The sequence below is a fragment of the Pyrgilauda ruficollis genome, unplaced genomic scaffold (genome assembly GCF_017590135.1).
Source record: "Pyrgilauda ruficollis isolate IOZ18807 unplaced genomic scaffold, ASM1759013v1 scaffold20, whole genome shotgun sequence".
Classification (NCBI taxonomy): Eukaryota; Metazoa; Chordata; class Aves; order Passeriformes; family Passeridae; genus Pyrgilauda; species Pyrgilauda ruficollis.
In genome coordinates, this window is record NW_024519207.1 from 4,610,854 (window position 1) to 4,628,538 (window position 17,685).

General features: G+C 40.1%; 1 protein-coding gene across 1 annotated transcript in view; it reads right to left on the reverse strand.

Annotated features, from left to right (window-relative positions):
* The window catches only part of GTF2F2 (general transcription factor IIF subunit 2), a 79,035-nt gene extending 62,099 nt beyond the window's left edge, over nucleotides 1–16,936 (reverse strand). Inside the window, exons 1-5 of the mRNA XM_041466979.1 lie at nucleotides 16,782–16,936; nucleotides 10,236–10,309; nucleotides 9,719–9,737; nucleotides 8,806–8,950; nucleotides 1,946–1,984 (exon numbers count right to left, since the gene is read on the reverse strand). Of these exons, the coding sequence (XP_041322913.1) occupies nucleotides 1,946–1,984; nucleotides 8,806–8,950; nucleotides 9,719–9,737; nucleotides 10,236–10,309; nucleotides 16,782–16,847 (343 nt within the window). The 5' untranslated portion in view covers nucleotides 16,848–16,936. The remainder of the gene's footprint in view (nucleotides 1–1,945; nucleotides 1,985–8,805; nucleotides 8,951–9,718; nucleotides 9,738–10,235; nucleotides 10,310–16,781) is intronic.
* Nucleotides 16,937–17,685: the final 749 nt, after the last annotated feature.

Genomic DNA, 17,685 nt, shown 5'->3' on the forward strand with positions numbered 1-17,685 from the left:
CAGCCAGATGAACTTTGGTGTGATCCAGTATCACTCACATTCTCTCTCAAACAGCACCATGTAGAGTAGCAACACTGTCATGGCTTTTCTAGGTGGTTTACAACTATCCCAACAATAAATGTGATTAAAAATGTCATACATAATACTAAGGATTTACAACATAAATTCTAAAGTTTGACAGCACCTTGCTAATGTAATAATCTTTTAAGGATGTAAATCAAATGGTTCCAGAATGCCATATCTCATTTACTTTCTTTACTTACTAACTATGAATTAACTTTAAAACTTTACATATTTTATTTCCGTAAGACCCAAAAGGATCTTGTTATGCTAACATGCTAAATAAAAACATAAAAGACATCATCTTTGCCTCAGAAGTACTTGATGTAGGCCAAGAAACAGTAAATTAACAGAAAAAATTAAATACTAAATATTCTGAATTACCTGAGAGGTAGTTTGGAAAAGGCCATCTGAGTTCCACAATGATTTTGAGAAAAAGTGAATAAGTAAACAGTGTAACTGATGGCTGAGAGTCCTCCTTTATATGCCCCAGGGTAACCAACTACCATCACTCAGAGAGTGAATCCATACCCAGTTTCATTCCATAAAATGGGTTTAGAACTTATCCTGTCAGCATATTTAAACAGCTCACACCATACAGTAATTCATTCTTCTGGCTGAAGCAAAAATACAAACAACTAAACACGTGGCCATCTTACACAACATTCACAGAGCACAGAGGAGGCACCAAGTGAACAGCAGACAATTCAACCATTCAAACACAAACCGAAACAAAACAAAACCAAGAGTGCACCCTTACAACTAAAAAACCAATTGAATGGAAGTATCGAAATTCTGATTCATTTTAGCAGCTAAAATCTCAATATCCAATTTACACGAGACATTGCATAGCAGTGAATCTCAGTCTTGTAGTGATATAAAATACCAATCTCTAGGAAGTATCCCCTCTTACCTTAAAACTGCACCACGATTCACACAGAATCAGTGAACAGGTTTTACCAATTAAATAAGAAGAACTGCAAGCTGTAAAACACACCTTGTACAGACTTGTATTCAGTACAAGTCTGCAGACCATAATATTCCTAATGTCAGTCTTCTGACATGCTTAGGCCAGAGTAACAGAAGGAATCTCCATTTTACAAAAAATTCCCTACTACAGAAAACAAAACCCAAACCCTAGCTCTAGCCAGACATAAACTACACACTTCTGACAGTATTTGATGCTGAAAAGCAATTCAAAGAAGTCAGATACTAGAGCAAGCTGACATCTCCATGTTTAAATGTCCAAGAAGTACTTTCAAGAAGACATTTTAAACACCCATTAGCATTAGACTTTTGTTTAGGAAATGCTTTTAAGAAATGTAGGAGTTTGAAACTCTTTCACATCTTTCACATGAGCCATCTCCTATCTGTGCCATTACCACTTAACAAGTGCATTCCAGTCCCAGCACTACTTATTTCATGTGCACCAGAGATAATCCTACTTTTTATGGACTATTTTTATGACTGCTTAGTTTATGTAATTGGAATCAAATAACAAAAGATGTGGAAATGTGTCACAAACTTTTCAACCAAAAGAAAAGAATTCAAACTAAAGGCAGACAAACAATAAATTGAAACAAACAAACAAAAAAAAAAAAGGTTGAGAAATAAATAAAAACTCTAAAACAACAGTGCAAAGAACATTACAGTTCTAAACCTCTCCCTCATCATTTTATTTCCCTTCTTTAAAAAAAAAATTAATAATTTAAACTTTTGAGCACAGCAGATAAACAGTTATGAAGTTATTTTTTAATGTTATGATATTCTACAAAATATTTTAAAAGACACTTTTTTAAATTTACCAATTTCTTAATATGCAAAACTGAAAATGTGCAGAAATAAGTAATTTCTTAAGTGCATCAAAGAAAATGTCTGTACTCACCAGCACTGCCGCTTTCTGATTTTTCTTCTGATTGGTTTTCTGGGAAAAAAAAATAAACAGAAAAGTAATCATAATGTTTCCGTATTGATTATTTGAAATTACATCCAACAACTGGGATGCAAAGTAAAGAATGATAAATCATGATAAAATAAAAATCACTGGATTTGATTAATGCTTATAAATATACCTTTTGAGGAATAATTTGCTACCAGGAGCAATAAAAAAAAGTCCTTTAGTGCCCAAACTTACAACTTAAATGAGAAAACTCTATTGCACCTCTGACTGAGCTCTGCGAGAACAAAGTTACACATTTATACAAAATCAGTAGCAGGATTATGCTCAAGCAATGTACATTATTCATTTATCTCACTAGTTAGCCTAGACAAACACTTTTGTATATTATAAAAATAATCAGGTTTCTGCAAGAGAATATTCTTAATTGGCATTAGGTAATTTTTTGACCTTGGTCAACCTCTTCTCTACCCTTTTTACAGGCCATGGAAGAATTTATTTCTTCAAGCTTTTTCCTCTCTGATTATTTGTCCTACAATGACACTATAGTCCATTGGAATTTTTTGTCAAGTATTTGTACTTGTCAAGTACAACGAATAATCAGAAACACCTCCCCGTTCCACATAGCAGAGAATCATAGGTACGAAACAGACACAGTGTTGCAAATTGACTTGCTAAAAAATTATCACTAGTGAATGGCAGAGTCAGATTCAGAAGCAGCTTTCTGCAAGGAATTCCAATCCCACATTTCAAGGAATGGCTGCCAGTAGATGTATTGTGGTAATCTGAGTTATAACCCCTACCAAGTCCTTTATGATTAAACCCCTCCATTAATTTGTCAGTATTATATTTGACTGCTACTCCTATATTTCTCCTTTATATGCATCCTCTGATGCAGAGAACAAAAAGAACATTTTCACTTCCCTGAAACACAGTTAGAAATGGTAAAACATACTTGTCCTTTGCTTTCAACTCAGGCAAGTTACAGCTGTCATTACAGGCTATTTACTTACAGGCAAGAGTGAATTACTGCTCTAACTCAGGGAGTAATTTTCAAGTTCAGTTAGGTTGAAAATTTCTGCCATTTACAGGCTGGGTATTAAAAGAACTGAAAACATGAAATATTTTTAGAAAATCTTTTTCTTGCCACTGATTCTTGCTGGCTTTGAAGGCTTCTGTCCCTCTTTTCTCATTGAGATGGCTTGAGAGCCTGAGGACTAAAGGCAAACATAAAAACCAGTATCTTACAGCTCCTTCTGTTTTTACACCAGGTGGCTGTCATTAGTCGCAGCAGCTGAAGGCACCTGCTTTCTCTTTGAGAAACAATTTTTATATGGTCCCTTCCCAGCCATGAGTATTCACAAAGTGAGTAAAGACCCCTGCCAATTTTCAGACGTATATCCAGGATAGCCTGTTTACAGAATAATCAAGTACTTTCTCCTTGATGTAACTTTTTGTGCATATTTGGCACATTTACAGCATGACATAAAAGAAACGCCCAACCAATACCTTAACTCAATTGTAGTTTAACAAAGGAAACGTTCAACATTCAGTACACACACAAGAAGCAGAGAGGATGAAATGAAGAACATGCAAACATACAAAGATACAAACACCTGTCTGAAGTGAGAAGTGAGATGGAACTGGACTTAAAGCTGTTCAATTTCAACACAGTTTCAATGTAAGACCAGAGCTACCTCGCCGAAACTATTGCCAAAGACATCACACTTGAACATTGCTAAGAGCATCTCTGATTCAAATAGCAATAAATGTACTTCAAGTCTCCAGGGAAAGTGTGTGTGTTTGTATCTACCCTCAACAGCAGAGACAAAAAACTAGACAAAATTCAAGTCTTGCAAAAAAGTGGCATTTTTCTTCCTCATCATTAGACGATTCAGTTTTGTTATGATTAGGTCACAAATTCTGCTTTAAAAATCTTCTCAGCATTAATATAATGAAGGTAGTAAAGGAAGTCTACTGAAGTCTATATGTCTACTTAACATATTTCATTAATGCAGACTAAAGCTGCTCAGCCTCCTCTACAATATGCAGGAGTTGACAAATGTCAACAGACTGGGGTTGGTAAGTGGGGTTTTTTGATGTTAGTGGGTTTTTTGCTGTCATTGTGGCAGTGGGTGGTGGTAGGGTGTTGGTTTTTTACACATACATCAGTGAGACTGAAAACAAAAGGTATTTTAAATCAATGAAGTTTGCAAAAAGACTATTCCCATCACATGGAGCCCATTCTAACAGACCATATATTTTGAGTGTTACATCCTCAATTGTTTAAATTTGTACAAGAATTAATAGTCTATAATTTTAATAACAGAAATGAAAATAAAATTAGCTTATCCCTGCCAGCCAGCTGAACCTGCTTTACAGTACTTTTTTAACTTTCCAACAAGCATAAGTAATTAAATAAATATAATTTCCATTTTTTTGAGATGGAGAAGGGGTATTATATAAGCAACTGCAATTGTTTTCTAAATGGACTGTATATCTCAATAATACACACAAAATTTTGAGCCATCAAAATGATGTCTGTAATTAAACTAGCTTGAGCCTCAAATTCTCCTTTTCTGATCAAGGGTTTAATCTTTATGATTCTCAAAAATATTTGGAAATTTGCATAAATGCCATAGATTTGAAAGGCTGCTGTTGGTTCTATTACTTTTGATCATGAGGCTGCTGATAGATTTTCTGCTTCTGCTAACAATGCAGAAAAGACTGAAGTACAAAACAGAACAAAGAAGCATTAGGTTAGATCCCAAAATCTTCTGGAAACTGGAGTATGTGGTTAAGTGACAGCCTGAACAGAAACAACTGGAAAGTACTGTTAACGTAGACAGGTACACATCAAAACTCCTCATCAGGCTACACTAAAATGGCAGAATAGTGAGAGTGTTTATTTCCTAAATAACAGTTTAATGAGGAATTTCAGAATTCAGACACTTATCTAATAAAATTGGAAACAGTATTACAAGGCATCAAGATTCTGAGCACACTGTATTTTACTGGGAATAATTAAGTGCAATTAAATAAGTAACTGCTTTAATGAAAGGTGTTTATTAGGGTTTGTTCCCTTCACATTTCTTTAATGGCTAGACATAGCTGATATTTAAAAATACATATATACAAAATACAGAATAAAAACATCTGAATATTCATTTTCACTGACATACAATTGCAAATTGTATGCTATATGGTAGGTGTGATTCTTGTACAAACTCAGAAAAGGTCCTTTCATATATGAGAAGCTTTTGTGTAAAGGAAAAAACCCCAAATATTTCAAAACAATGGGAGAATTTTCAAGGAATGAAGGAATGTGGGAATAAAGGAGCTGTTCTTCGGTATATAGGCAGAGTTACGTGTATTATTGAACAAGAATACAAAAAATAATTGAGTGTCGCTAACTGAATTTCTGAAGGAGAGAAGGCTTAGGAAACTGAAGAAAAACAAAATACTAAAAGCCAGCAATGTTCTGTGAAGCATGAAACAGCGGGACAATCCATGCATGAATGCTGCTCAGGAGCAAAGCTCTGATATGTGTTCTGTCAATGGAATTCTCTGAACACTTTTTACTTTCAGTAAGATGGAAAGAGCATGAAAGAATTTAAAGACGCAAAAATAGGCATTACGGCTATCCCACTTGTGAAGGGGGAGTTGTGAAGATATATTCAAAATTTAAATAAAATGAATCATCTCATCCTACTTTACAGAAATATCTTACACTTTAGCTGTGTCTACAGTGTAAAATCTTCTCCTCCACCCATCAGTCCTTTACAGTCTGGGATGCTATTGCCTGCCAAGGTCTGTGTTTTCAAAAGTCATATTAGTAGCACATTTTTCCAAAAACCAGTTCAATAAGAAACTTTTACCATTATCTCTAACAAAGCTGCAATTTTATTTATATTAAGATCCAGCAAACCTAAACTATGTGCTGGCAGAAAAATTAAGCAATGGGCAATTAAAGCAGTAAGGAAAGTAATGTATAATCATAATCAGAAAAGTTTGCAGTTAAATGTTTAACAAAAGTGTGTTCCCATTCCTTCAATGAAGGAAAAAGCGGTTAAATTACAGTATTATCTTATGCTAGGGTGTCTGCCACCAGGAAGTGCAGAAAACTATTTTAACTGAATATACCCTGTGTATCAGGCCCATGAACTGCCCCTAGATAGTTTCTAGCTATATGCACATATAAAGAATTCATTTTGTTCAATAAGACGTTAAAATATATGCAAAATCTTCTGCTTTTCACCCGCCAAAAACCACAGCTATGATAGCTGATGACAAAGATGAGATAAAACGACTGGAAGCACAAATAGCATTGTAGCATAGCAACTGTTGATGTACATATGGTGATGTTTATGGAACAGAATGTAGTTCATATTTAATGCAGAAATAACACCAAAACCAGCCTAGACAGCAAGACCTAGACAGCAAGAGACAAGTGTGCTTTGGATCCCTCTGCAGACATGATGGAAGCCATGCTTCCCCCCAGCTTTGCTACACTCATGCTCAAGAACTCCACCACAGGCCTCAGTGATCTGCCCAGCGATGGAGACAATGCAATGTCCACACATGCAACAGCCTTGCAAAGGAACTAGGGAGATACTTTGCAACTACCACCTTCGGAGTACTCAGTATTACTCACCGGAGCTATTTCAAATGGAAAGGAAAGGAAAGGAAAGGAAAGGAAAGGAAAGGAAAGGAAAGGAAAGGAAAGGAAACGAAAGTGGAGCTATTTCAAATTACAGAAAAAAGAAAAGAAAATAAATGGGAGAAATCCCAGAGCTAACCAAGCAGAGGACACAGCTCGTGTGAAAGCCAGCCCAGGCCAGATTTTTAACAGTATGTGGGATGGGAGCCACTTTACCAAGCTTCTTATTAGCCCAGATACACACTGCAGAAGAGCAAGAAACTACAATTCTTTACATTTTGGACACAATAAATTGTAACTTAGAAGAGCCTACTGCTGTCGATTAAGAAATATGGGACCACCAGAGATGCAGACATTTACAATGAAAGAACTGAAGGATTTCTTCCAGCACTACAAGTAGGAGAGGCATAGTTTGTTAAAAACAAAACCCACAGAAAATCCATTCAGAAGACTAGAAATTACATCATGCAGAAAATATTAAATTATTTGTCAAATTTGATCTTTTTTGCTTGCTCTAAATGACCTGATGAGTCAATGTGAAGTGCTGAATTATCCAGAATATATAAACTGCCTACAGCATCTTCCAAGATCACAGCATATTTCAGAAAAGCCAAAAAGACAGTCCCTGCAATATAAGGATCCCAGGGTTAAAGGACTACACAGAGAATAGATCTTAAGATATTCAATGCACCCAAAAACACAGTGGAGGGGCGAAAAAAATCACAAACCTACAATCAAAAAAAACCCCACCCCACCCTGTACAAAACAAACCCAACTGCTTTAAGCCATTTGCTCTAGTTGATTTAAGTGAGTCCTCAGTAAGGCTACTGACTGAAAGCAATAATGCATGAAGCACTTTTTTATCCATATTTCATTGCCTAATTCCTCAAGTGCACCCTTCTAGATGACATCTGCAGTTCCATGCCAGCTTAATCTTTGGCCTGTGGTTCAAACTGATATATGCTTGTGTTACATGGTGCAGATAAAAAAAAAGGACAAGATGCTTTTCAGAAAAAAATATGCTAATTATAATATGAAGACTCATAATGATCTGTGAACCTAGGAATGAATGAATTTCAATTTCCTATTATTGCCTTACTGTGAATCAACTGATGTGCAAAGGTATGTAAGTTCTTACTGAGTGTTTTTTCATGGTCAATATAGTGGGTTTTTCCATGGGGATTTTCTGGCATCCAATACAGTAGCAGCCTTTCTTTGAATTGGGACATCTGTACAGTCCACCCTTCAGATGCCTGTTTTCCCATTAGCCATAATTCACTTTGAAATTTGTTGAAAATGGACATGGAACTCAAAGCATGCCTACACATTTAAGCACATGAGTATAACCTCAGAAACATGGAGTCTGTAAGGAATCTGACTGGAATTTGGACTATTTGTGTCATGTTCATTTTTCAAAGCAAAAAAAAATTCAAGCAAGAAAAGCAAAATAAAGTACATTTTTGACTGTACTGTCACTGTACCAACTTAAACGCAATAGCAAAAGATTTCAGCCATTTTGCATTTAAGTCAGTTTCAGGAAAACTCATTGACTGCATGTTATGCTTGCTAATCTCAAACAAAAACAATTTTGACAGGGTCTATGCTTATTTAGTGCTTCATCCCAGTAATTTCTCATGTAACTAACCACCCTACGCTCCCAGTTAAAATAATAACTTCTGCTCAGTAATCCACAGTCCTCAAATAACTGTTTCTAGTTGCTGGGAAATGCAAAATTTTAAATTGATTAAATAAAAAAAAAATGAACAGAAGAAAAATCAGCATTCTTATAAAATTATATTCACAGCAGAGACCAATTCAAGGAGAAAAAACCAAATACTAGTTCATACAAAAAATACATAGAAACACAAAACCGTGTTTTTTGAGTCAAAACCCTAAAGGAGAATGTACACAATGTACTGCACTCTATTGCATTCCACGTTCCCCCTGCTCCCTCCAGCAGACTCAGAGCTGAAATGTACATGATAACCCCAGAGAACTTAAATCAGTTGCTCGATCACACTAAGTAAACAGACAGACACAAAAAAAAAAAAAAATTACAAGAGTGTTACCTACACAGAAAGCAACAAAGCAGCCAAAATCTGACTTGGAGTCTTCTGTCTTTTACAGCACTGAGTTTATTGAAAGCAGACATACCAGTAAAGTCATAACAACTTTAATTCTAACTTACCTACTGAAGTTTCTGTGAACACTGTTAAGGTCTGTCCTCCCACACTTTGCAGAAGAAATGGATGTTCCCTTGGTGCACTGACTGAAGCAGGCTTTCCTCCAATATCATTGATGCTTGCAAGCTCTTCATTCAAAGTAAATGACACCTAACAGTCACAATTGCCACAGTGTTACCAAACAGACTCAATTACACTGTTTCCCAGGTTATGGGGAAACAGAGAGAAAACACAAGTAGTACAGTATATTTCTATTACAAAAATAAAGGGTGATGTAGGAGTCCTTCCACACTGATCTCTTGTTCAAATACAGAATTCAAAGCTTTCATGTACTTAATAAAATTCACTCAGCTTTCAAAAAGTTGTAAATTACCTCCTCCTGAAGTCAGAGAACAACTTGATTTTACTTGTTAAAATATATGGCCTGATAGGTTTTCAGCCATTGCTCAGTATGAGTGCTAAAAAATGTTTTGCACAGCTAGCTGAGTTCCAGAAAAAGTGCTGAAGTGCCACAACAAGTGTTACTAGCCTGGGACTCCTGAATTGCAGACAGCCCAGAAGAGGTTTAAACACAGCTCCTTTGCCATGTTCACAGTGTATGCACAATAGAGAAGCTAAGGAAGCTTGAAGAGGGATACTTCACACCAGCACCACGTGCTTTTCCTGTGCATCCTCCTCAGCCTTTTGTACTAACACATCTCAAAGTGTCTGAAGAGCAGGCAAACAAAGTGAGGGAAGAGAGAGACCTGACACAAGCCCCACAGGCATCTCTGGGCAGAGCTACTAACAGAATTCTCTCCTCCTGATTCTGTGGTACATCGCTTCGCTAGAGGTATAACAAAAAATATGTGACATTAGAAACCAGCACATTCTAAACAGTTTTTAGAATTCAAAACATAAACTTTAACAATTACTTACTTCTGTTCTTCCTTGATTTCTGAAAAAGAAAACATTTAATATTTACTAAATATAGAAATATTAAAAAATATTTAACAACATTTCCATAGCCTCATTCCTCAATTTCAGCTTTCTTGATAAAAAAGCACATTCGAATTCTAGTTTTGTTATTCATCTTCACCCCTGAGCTATTCAATTTTTTGTTATGCTGATGCCCAAGAGTAAATGGGAAAAGTCAGCATGAATAGAGGACAGAAGCAGCAAAATAACATATATAAATAAAAGCAAATTCTGCAATTAGGTTTTCTTAAACCTAGGAAATCAAATCTCATGTAATGCTACAGAGTGACTCCCCAGTATAATTTTGTAAAATTTATATTCCTAATCACTACACAAGCAAACACTGTTCATGTATCAGAGAAATATGCACATTGTTGGCAAGAAAGAGGATTATGTCTCAGAACAGGTGCAACATATTCTTATTTTACATGGGTAACTTCTAAGAAATGTAACCAGTAAATGTAGAGTAAAGGCTTACTTGACAATCCTTAGTTTTCCCACTTCACCTCTTCCCGAAGCTTTACTCCACTGTTGTGACAAGTATTTGGGGACCTAAGAGAAGACAACAGATTTCAAGAAAAGCAGAATTTAAAATTCTGTACAAACTGTGTATGGGTAAATACTTTAAATGCTTTTACCCTGACCACTTCAGAATAAAGTATGAGCTAAATCTAGTAGACAATAGAGAGCCATGGATGATTTTGGTTGGCAGGGGCCTTAACAGACATCTAGTCCAAACCCCCTGCAATGAGCAGGGACATCTGCAACTTGATCAGTTTGCTCAGAGCTCTATCCAACATGACCTTGAATGCTTCCAGGGATGCCACATCCACAACTTGTCTGGGCAACCTGTGCCAGTGCCCCACCACCCTCATTATTAAACATTTCTTCCTTACATCTAGTCTAAATCCATGTTCCTTTCACTTAAAACCATTACTCCTTGTCCAGCTGCTATAGGCCCTACTAAAATGTCTGTCCCCATCTTTCTCATCAGCCCCTTTGAGGCACTGGAAGGCACCTGTAAGGTCTCCCTGGAGCCTCTTCCCCTCCAGGCTGAGCAGACCCAGCTCTCTCCATCTGTCTTCACAGAAGAGGTGCTCCAGCTCTCTGATCATCTTTGTGGTCTCCTTAGCACCTGCTTATGCTGGGGGCCCCAGAGCGGGATGCAGCAATCCAGGGAGGTCTCACCAGAGCAGAGCAGAGCAGAGCAGAGGGACAGAATCCCCTCCCTTGACATACTGCCTATGCTGCTTTTGTTGCAGCCCTGGACAGAATTGTCTTTCTGGGCTGCAAGTGCACATTGCCAGGTCATGACCAGCCTGTCATTTACCAGCACCCCTCAGAGCTGCTCTCAGTCCATTCCTCCCTATGCACTGATACTGGGGGTTACCCAACTCAAGTGCAGGACCTTGTGCTTAGCCTTGTTGAACTTTCTGAAGCTCATGCAAGCCCACTTCTCGAGCTGTTATATACATATACATGCACACACACACATGTGTGTATATATATTCACACACACATATGTGTATATATATATTCAGTTAGAGAGAGCAAAGAGAATAATGTAGCCCAAAAATAACACCAATGTAGAGTCTCTAATGAGAGAAAAATCTTAGTAACTTCAAATACTACTATCCAATCATAAAAGGCAGAAGAAGATCAGCATCAAATTCTTAAACTAAAGAGTCTCAATATTTTATCGGGTAAAATTATACTTTTAAATATTCATTAGAAACTATCATCTCTCTGGGAAAAAAAAATCAACCAACCAATCACAGTGATGAGAAGTTAGGCAATTTCTGCTGTGAGGGTAAGGCTTAGAGTCAGGGAATCTCAGACATGTTGAGCAGTAGACCACAGCTTATTGCCACTCCTCCAACAGCAGAAGCACCCAAGGCAAATCTGCCTCCCATCACTCATTCCCAGCTCTTCACTGCATTGGGCAAAGACTTTTGTGCAGCTGCTCAGTATATGAAAAGAGCAGATTGGTCTAGCTAGGAGGAGTGGGTGACTTCTGCGTTTTAGCTGTGCTGATTTTGTGTTTAGCAGGTGGAACAACCAAAGCAGCTCCTCAACCCATTTTCCAGAACAGTTGCACAAAGTAGTGATTAGTCCAGGGACAGGGACAAGACCAGCATAAACTGAGAATGAAAAACTGCTGCAGTTCTGTTACCTCACCTACACACCAATTCCTTCAGTTGCAAAGGCTGTGGTATCTGCAGCATTGGGTGACCTTGGCTCAAAAAGGACAATAAAGGCCTCTGGCAAGAAGCACACTCCTCAGAACTTTACAGCCATGTTCTTTACTGGCACGGCAAAGTTTGTCCTGGCTCACACAGTCCACAGCTACTGAAAACATCTGTGCCCACATAGAAAAACAGTGTGAGGCACAGCCAGTAACAAAGAGAAATACACTAAACTGTGCCTGGGGCATTTTCTGTTTCAAGCAGCAAAGAAGCACTTTGAAGCCTAATTTTTGTCTTGCATAGAGTAAAACTAAGCCAAGCTGGGGAGAAAAAGAGCCTGTTCCAATAACTCGCTGACAAAGAACAACCTCCTAACTTCCTAAAGCTCAAATTAAATTAACACTAACTTTGCATTTATCAGTTCTTCAAGAACTCCAGGTCTTGGAACCAGTACTTAGTTAGCACTTAGCTTTAGACTCACAGCACCCCATGAAGTACATGTAGAATAACTACAAAATCCAGATGCCTCCAACTGCTCAGACAAAATAAATGATAGTCCAGGTTCCCATAAAGTTCAGACAACTTTGGTCAAAAATATCACAAAAGCACAACAGAAAGCCATGAATTGGCACAATCTATTGATATATCTATTTCCAAACTGGTAACTTTCTACAGCAGATTTCATGCCAGATCAGATACTGTTTTCTTTCTAAAGTCAAGATAAATGTTATGACATGCTCCAGCTACTCAACAGAAGTATTATTACATGCTTGCACCTAATCTCTGTTTATACTGCCAGACAAAAAGGTAGATGCCCATTCAGTATGAGTGGACAAGGAGTGAAGGGCTCTTATGGTGTTAAAATCATTGACTTGCTATGTAATATATTCAGACTGGGAATTAAGTCAGATTAAGACGTTGCAGATCAATCATACTGCATGGGAAAGTCTCAAAGAGTGCATTTAATCATCTTTCTGCTGGCCTATCTGCAGTCAAGGGCCATGCAGAGAAAGACAAAGGGTTTTGAAGGGCTGTGATCAAAGGATTACTTCCAGCTATCCACAGGTACTTCAGATCAACCTGGGTGTTACTCACAAACCCACATGCTAATGACGTAAACAATCAGGAAAGACTAAATAAATCTTTCCTGCCATAGACATCTTATTTTGCACCTTTCTTTTAACTTTAACATAATAATTATGGTATAAGAGTCAGGTTTCAAAGTCTTAACAATCCTTGAAAGAACACAGAAAACAAGAGCAACCTGTTCTTACAGGGCAAAATTTTCACAGATCCCACAGGAAGATTTTGAAAACTACATATGCACAGAAAGAGCACCATGGACAGAGTGCCTGCCCAACTGAAAGGCAGCTGGATGCAGCCTTTCAGGACAAGTGGTCTTTATTCTGGGATTTGTAGGTAAGAACACTCTTCTCTCCAAAAAATAAAAAAATTGAGTTTAATCACTAGAACAAATCTGATGTACTAAGGAGCATCACTTCAAGCCCTCTTCCCATTGCTGTTCTCCTCTTGCTACTCACATCACTGCCCAGTACACCAGGCATGCTACAGGCAGTGAAGGACACGAGTGCCCCTGCTCCACTCCTCTTTCAGCCTGGGCACAGCTTCCTACCCCCCTGTAGAAGGGAACACACAAGCAGCCCTCTCTGTAACACACTACTTCCACTTTTCTGCAAGAAACAAAATTAGCTCTTTCTCTATATAGCAATACATACGCAGTGCATACAACAGAAACTGAGGCCGATGTCAGATTCTATGTTTAAATTTTTCTTTGAACATAGAAAAAATAATTAAATAAAGATATCATCTTTCTAGCTATAGAACCATGCAGCAGATTAAATAAAAAAATCTGACCAACACACTCAGAGAGCAAGAAATTAACATTCTAATGGCTAACACTAAATGGGTTTCACTTTACCACAAGTACATAACCAAATACTCTTACTATTTCTCTACCTTAAAGAGGTAAAACACACTGAAAACACAGAAATAAAAATCTAGTGGCTTTCTGGATTTGTACTAAAGCAACTCACTCTCTTTACGGTACCTCCTTTTACTGCTCATGCTTCTAAAATACTCATTACTACATTTTTTTATTGCCTGTTAAGTAGTCTCTCTGGAATACTTCCTGTGCTAGCACAATGCATGCTAAAAGGAAATCAAATAAGCCAGGTTTTTTATTCCATCAGAGCTGAATGCTCTCTCCCTCAAAGGAATGATAAATTCATCCCCATTGCCTGGGCTAGTGAAGATAGAAAGTACAGGTACTATGCACTGTCTTGCCACTGAGCTGGAAGTCCTCCTAACAGATGTGGTTGTTTCCAAGCTCAAGTCCAAAGGAAATCAAAGGATAAAATCCCGCATGCCCCATGTTATGGTCTATCAGTGTTAACATTATCATTACTATACAAGGAGACAGACATAAGTTCAGAACACATGCATGAAGGACTACATCAACATTTACTTGGAAGAGTAATACTCCAGCTTTCCTTTCAGTCCTGTTTTCTCAATAAACACAGTGGCACCAACTGTAAGAACAAATGTGCTTGAAAATTCCTTGCTTCAGGAAACATCAAACTGTACCAGACTAAAGGACAAGCAAGTTCAGTGTCCTGTCTCCAAATGCAGCCATTGGCAGTTACTTCAGGAGGAACATAAAAGGAAAATTTATTTCCTCTTCTAATTTCTAGGGTGTTTTAGCAGACTTGGGGTTTGGCAGCATATTGCTTTTTAATCTCTCAATTTAATTTTCTTGCCTGAATTTGACTAACTGTGTCTGAGCTTCTGTGAAGTTTTGAAATTCAGAACTTCTACCTGCAAGAAGCTCCAAAATTTAACTACACATTGTGCAAAACAGTACCTCCTTTGCTCACGCTGAGCCCCACCAATGAATTAATCTGACACACCTCTAATTCTAGTGTTTGAACTGATTCTTTCCTGTTCACCTTTGCCTATTCACTTCTTCCTTATCCATCCAAGACATTACTCATTGCTTCAGACCTCTACAAGATTTCCAAATTAATCCTCTTGCCAGCCTAAAAGGTAACAACGCATTTAGGAGTTCCCTCCACAACTATCATTCCTTGTTGCCAAGACCAGACCTGGTGCTCTCCTCTGTACTGTTGCCAGGTGCATTGTACACTTTCCACAGCAGGGGGGATGAGACCATGGCTACACAGAGCATTCTGGATAGAGGCAATGTGATGGCACAATAATATTTTCTCTTTTGTTTTCTGTGTCTTTTGTAATCATGCCCAATGTTGACTCTGCTCATTTGACACGTTCTTATAGATTTATCTCCATGTACAGAAAAAACCACTCCTCCTGAATGAAAACAACCAGCAGGAGCCCAACTGCTGCATACATATAATTAGGATAGTTTTTCTCTATGCACACCAGATTAGATCTTTCAGCTCTTAATTTCATCTGCCACTTTATCATCCTGTCACTCAGTATGTCATGATCCAGTTCTGCAGCTTCCTGCTGCCAGCATTCATTGACAGTGCCCAGGAAAAGCTACTACAATTAGAGCACTTGCACAGTGCTCATTGTGGTTTTGTGACACCACACACTCAGGTGTCAGTACAGAAGAGGAAGCCAGATGCAGCAACCTGCCCACCAAAAATTCAGCACAGCAAAGAAACTCTGAAATCCCCAGCCACTTTTAAGGGTCACATCAAGAAGTTTTGGCAACTGAAGTATGATGTTACATGTTGTGGCGAACTCTCTGCATGTAGTGGAGACACGAGGCTTGACTCCATTTCAGAAGGCTGATTTATTATTACACCCCTCTCACCACTCAAGACTAGTATTTGGGTACCACCCTGCCCCCACAGGTTCTTTCAAGCTGATGGTCTGAACCTATTCCTAAAGGAGGAAGGAACTGCTTCTCCCAAGAGAGAATAAATATAAGTCTAGAAAAAGAGGAGCACACCAGAGGGGACTCGAAGCAAGCAGGGCACACGCTCCCCCATCAGCTTCAAGTTCCTGTTTCTGAAACAATCCCTGGTATTGGCAACAAAATGTCTTGACAGCAAAGACACTGACTCCAGGGAACAGAGCAGTGCCAGCCTGTTAGTGGTGGCACCAGACTGGAGTGTGGCCCTGCACCAAACAGGTTTGATTTTGACACCCTCACTACCTTTTTACAGCCCCTCCACTAGAGCTGTATTTCACTAGCACCCAAGGGAGCTGTAATGACAAGACACTGGTGTTTACTTTCCTTGCTGGATGTTGTCAACAGTATTTTAATCAGGACATGAATCTGGGCACACTCAAAACTTTTTCCAACTCTCAAAGTTTTGGGGAAATAAAAGTTACACAGCCACGCTTGTTGCTTGTCACAAACCACTAGCAAGGACAAGGAAAAGATGTTTTACAGTGCGGGTGGTGAGACACTGGCACAGGTTGCCCAGAGAAGCTGTGGATGCCCCATCCCTGGAAATGTTCAAAGCCAGGCCGGATAAGGCCTTCAGCAACCTGGTCTAGTGGGAGACGTCCCTGCCCAGCGCAGGGGGGCTGGGACTGAGTGACCTTTAAGGTTCATTCCAAGCCCCCAGCATTCTGATTCTGTGAGAGCTCCCCGGCAGCCCAACTTTCCCTGCCGTGTCTCCTTTACTCAGCAGGCATCCGGGCCCAGCCCCGCGCTGTCCCCGAGACGGGGAACAGGCGCAGTGGCTGTCCCGGGCCACAGGGCGAGCCTGACGCGGACAACCCCGGCCTCAACCCGGGGCACGGCGGGGCGGGGACGAACGGAGGGACCCGGCTGCCACAGGCCGCGCTGGGCCGGGCCCGGGCCCTGGGCCGCGGCTCCTCACCTTCACCAGCCACATGCCCGTGTTCTGCTTGGCGCCGGTGAGGTCCAGCTCGCCCTTGTCGCTCATGGCGGGGCAGCGGCCGGGCCGGGCCGGGCGGCGGACGAGATGAGCGGGCGGCGAGCGCGGCAGCGGAGCGCACACGGCGGCCCGTGAGGGACAAACCTCCTCCGCTCGCACTGCGCGGCGGGGCGGGCCCTCGCTGCGTCGGGGCCGCGGGTTCGGGTCCCCGCCCTGGCGAGGCCATGGGAAGGGGCGGGAATTCGTGGTGGCCGCCGGAAGTCCCAGTGTTACGGGATATCCTGGGTTCGGAGGCACCTGTAAGGATCATCACGTCCAACCCCCGACCCTGCACAGGACATGCCCAAGTGTCACACCATGTGTCTGGGAGCATTGTCCAAATGCTTCTTGAGCTCTGTCAGTGCTGTGCCCACTCCCGTGGGGACCCTGTTCCAGTGCCCAACCACCATTCCCACCCATGGGAAGGGTGAAGAACCTTTTCCTGATACCCAGCCTGAACCTCCCTCGACACAATTTGAGGTCATTCCCTCGGGTCCTGTCACTGGTCCTGAGAGAAAAGAGATCAGTGCCTGCCCCTCCTTTTCCCCTCAGGAGGAAGCTGTAACTGCAATGAGCGCTCCCCTCAGTCTCCTCCAAGCTAAACAGACCAAGGAACCTCAGCTGCTCCTCATACAGCATCCCTTCAAGACCCTTCACCATCGTCATTGCTCCTCATAGAGCAGAGACCCTTCAAGACCCTTCACCATCGTCATTGCCCTCCTTAGGCTGCTCTCCAACAGCCTAATGTCCTTCTTACACTGTGGCGCCCAAAACTGCGCACAGGATTCAAGGTGAGGCAGCACCAGCGCAGAGCAGAGCCTGAAGTTTTTCCCTCCTGGTACCAGCA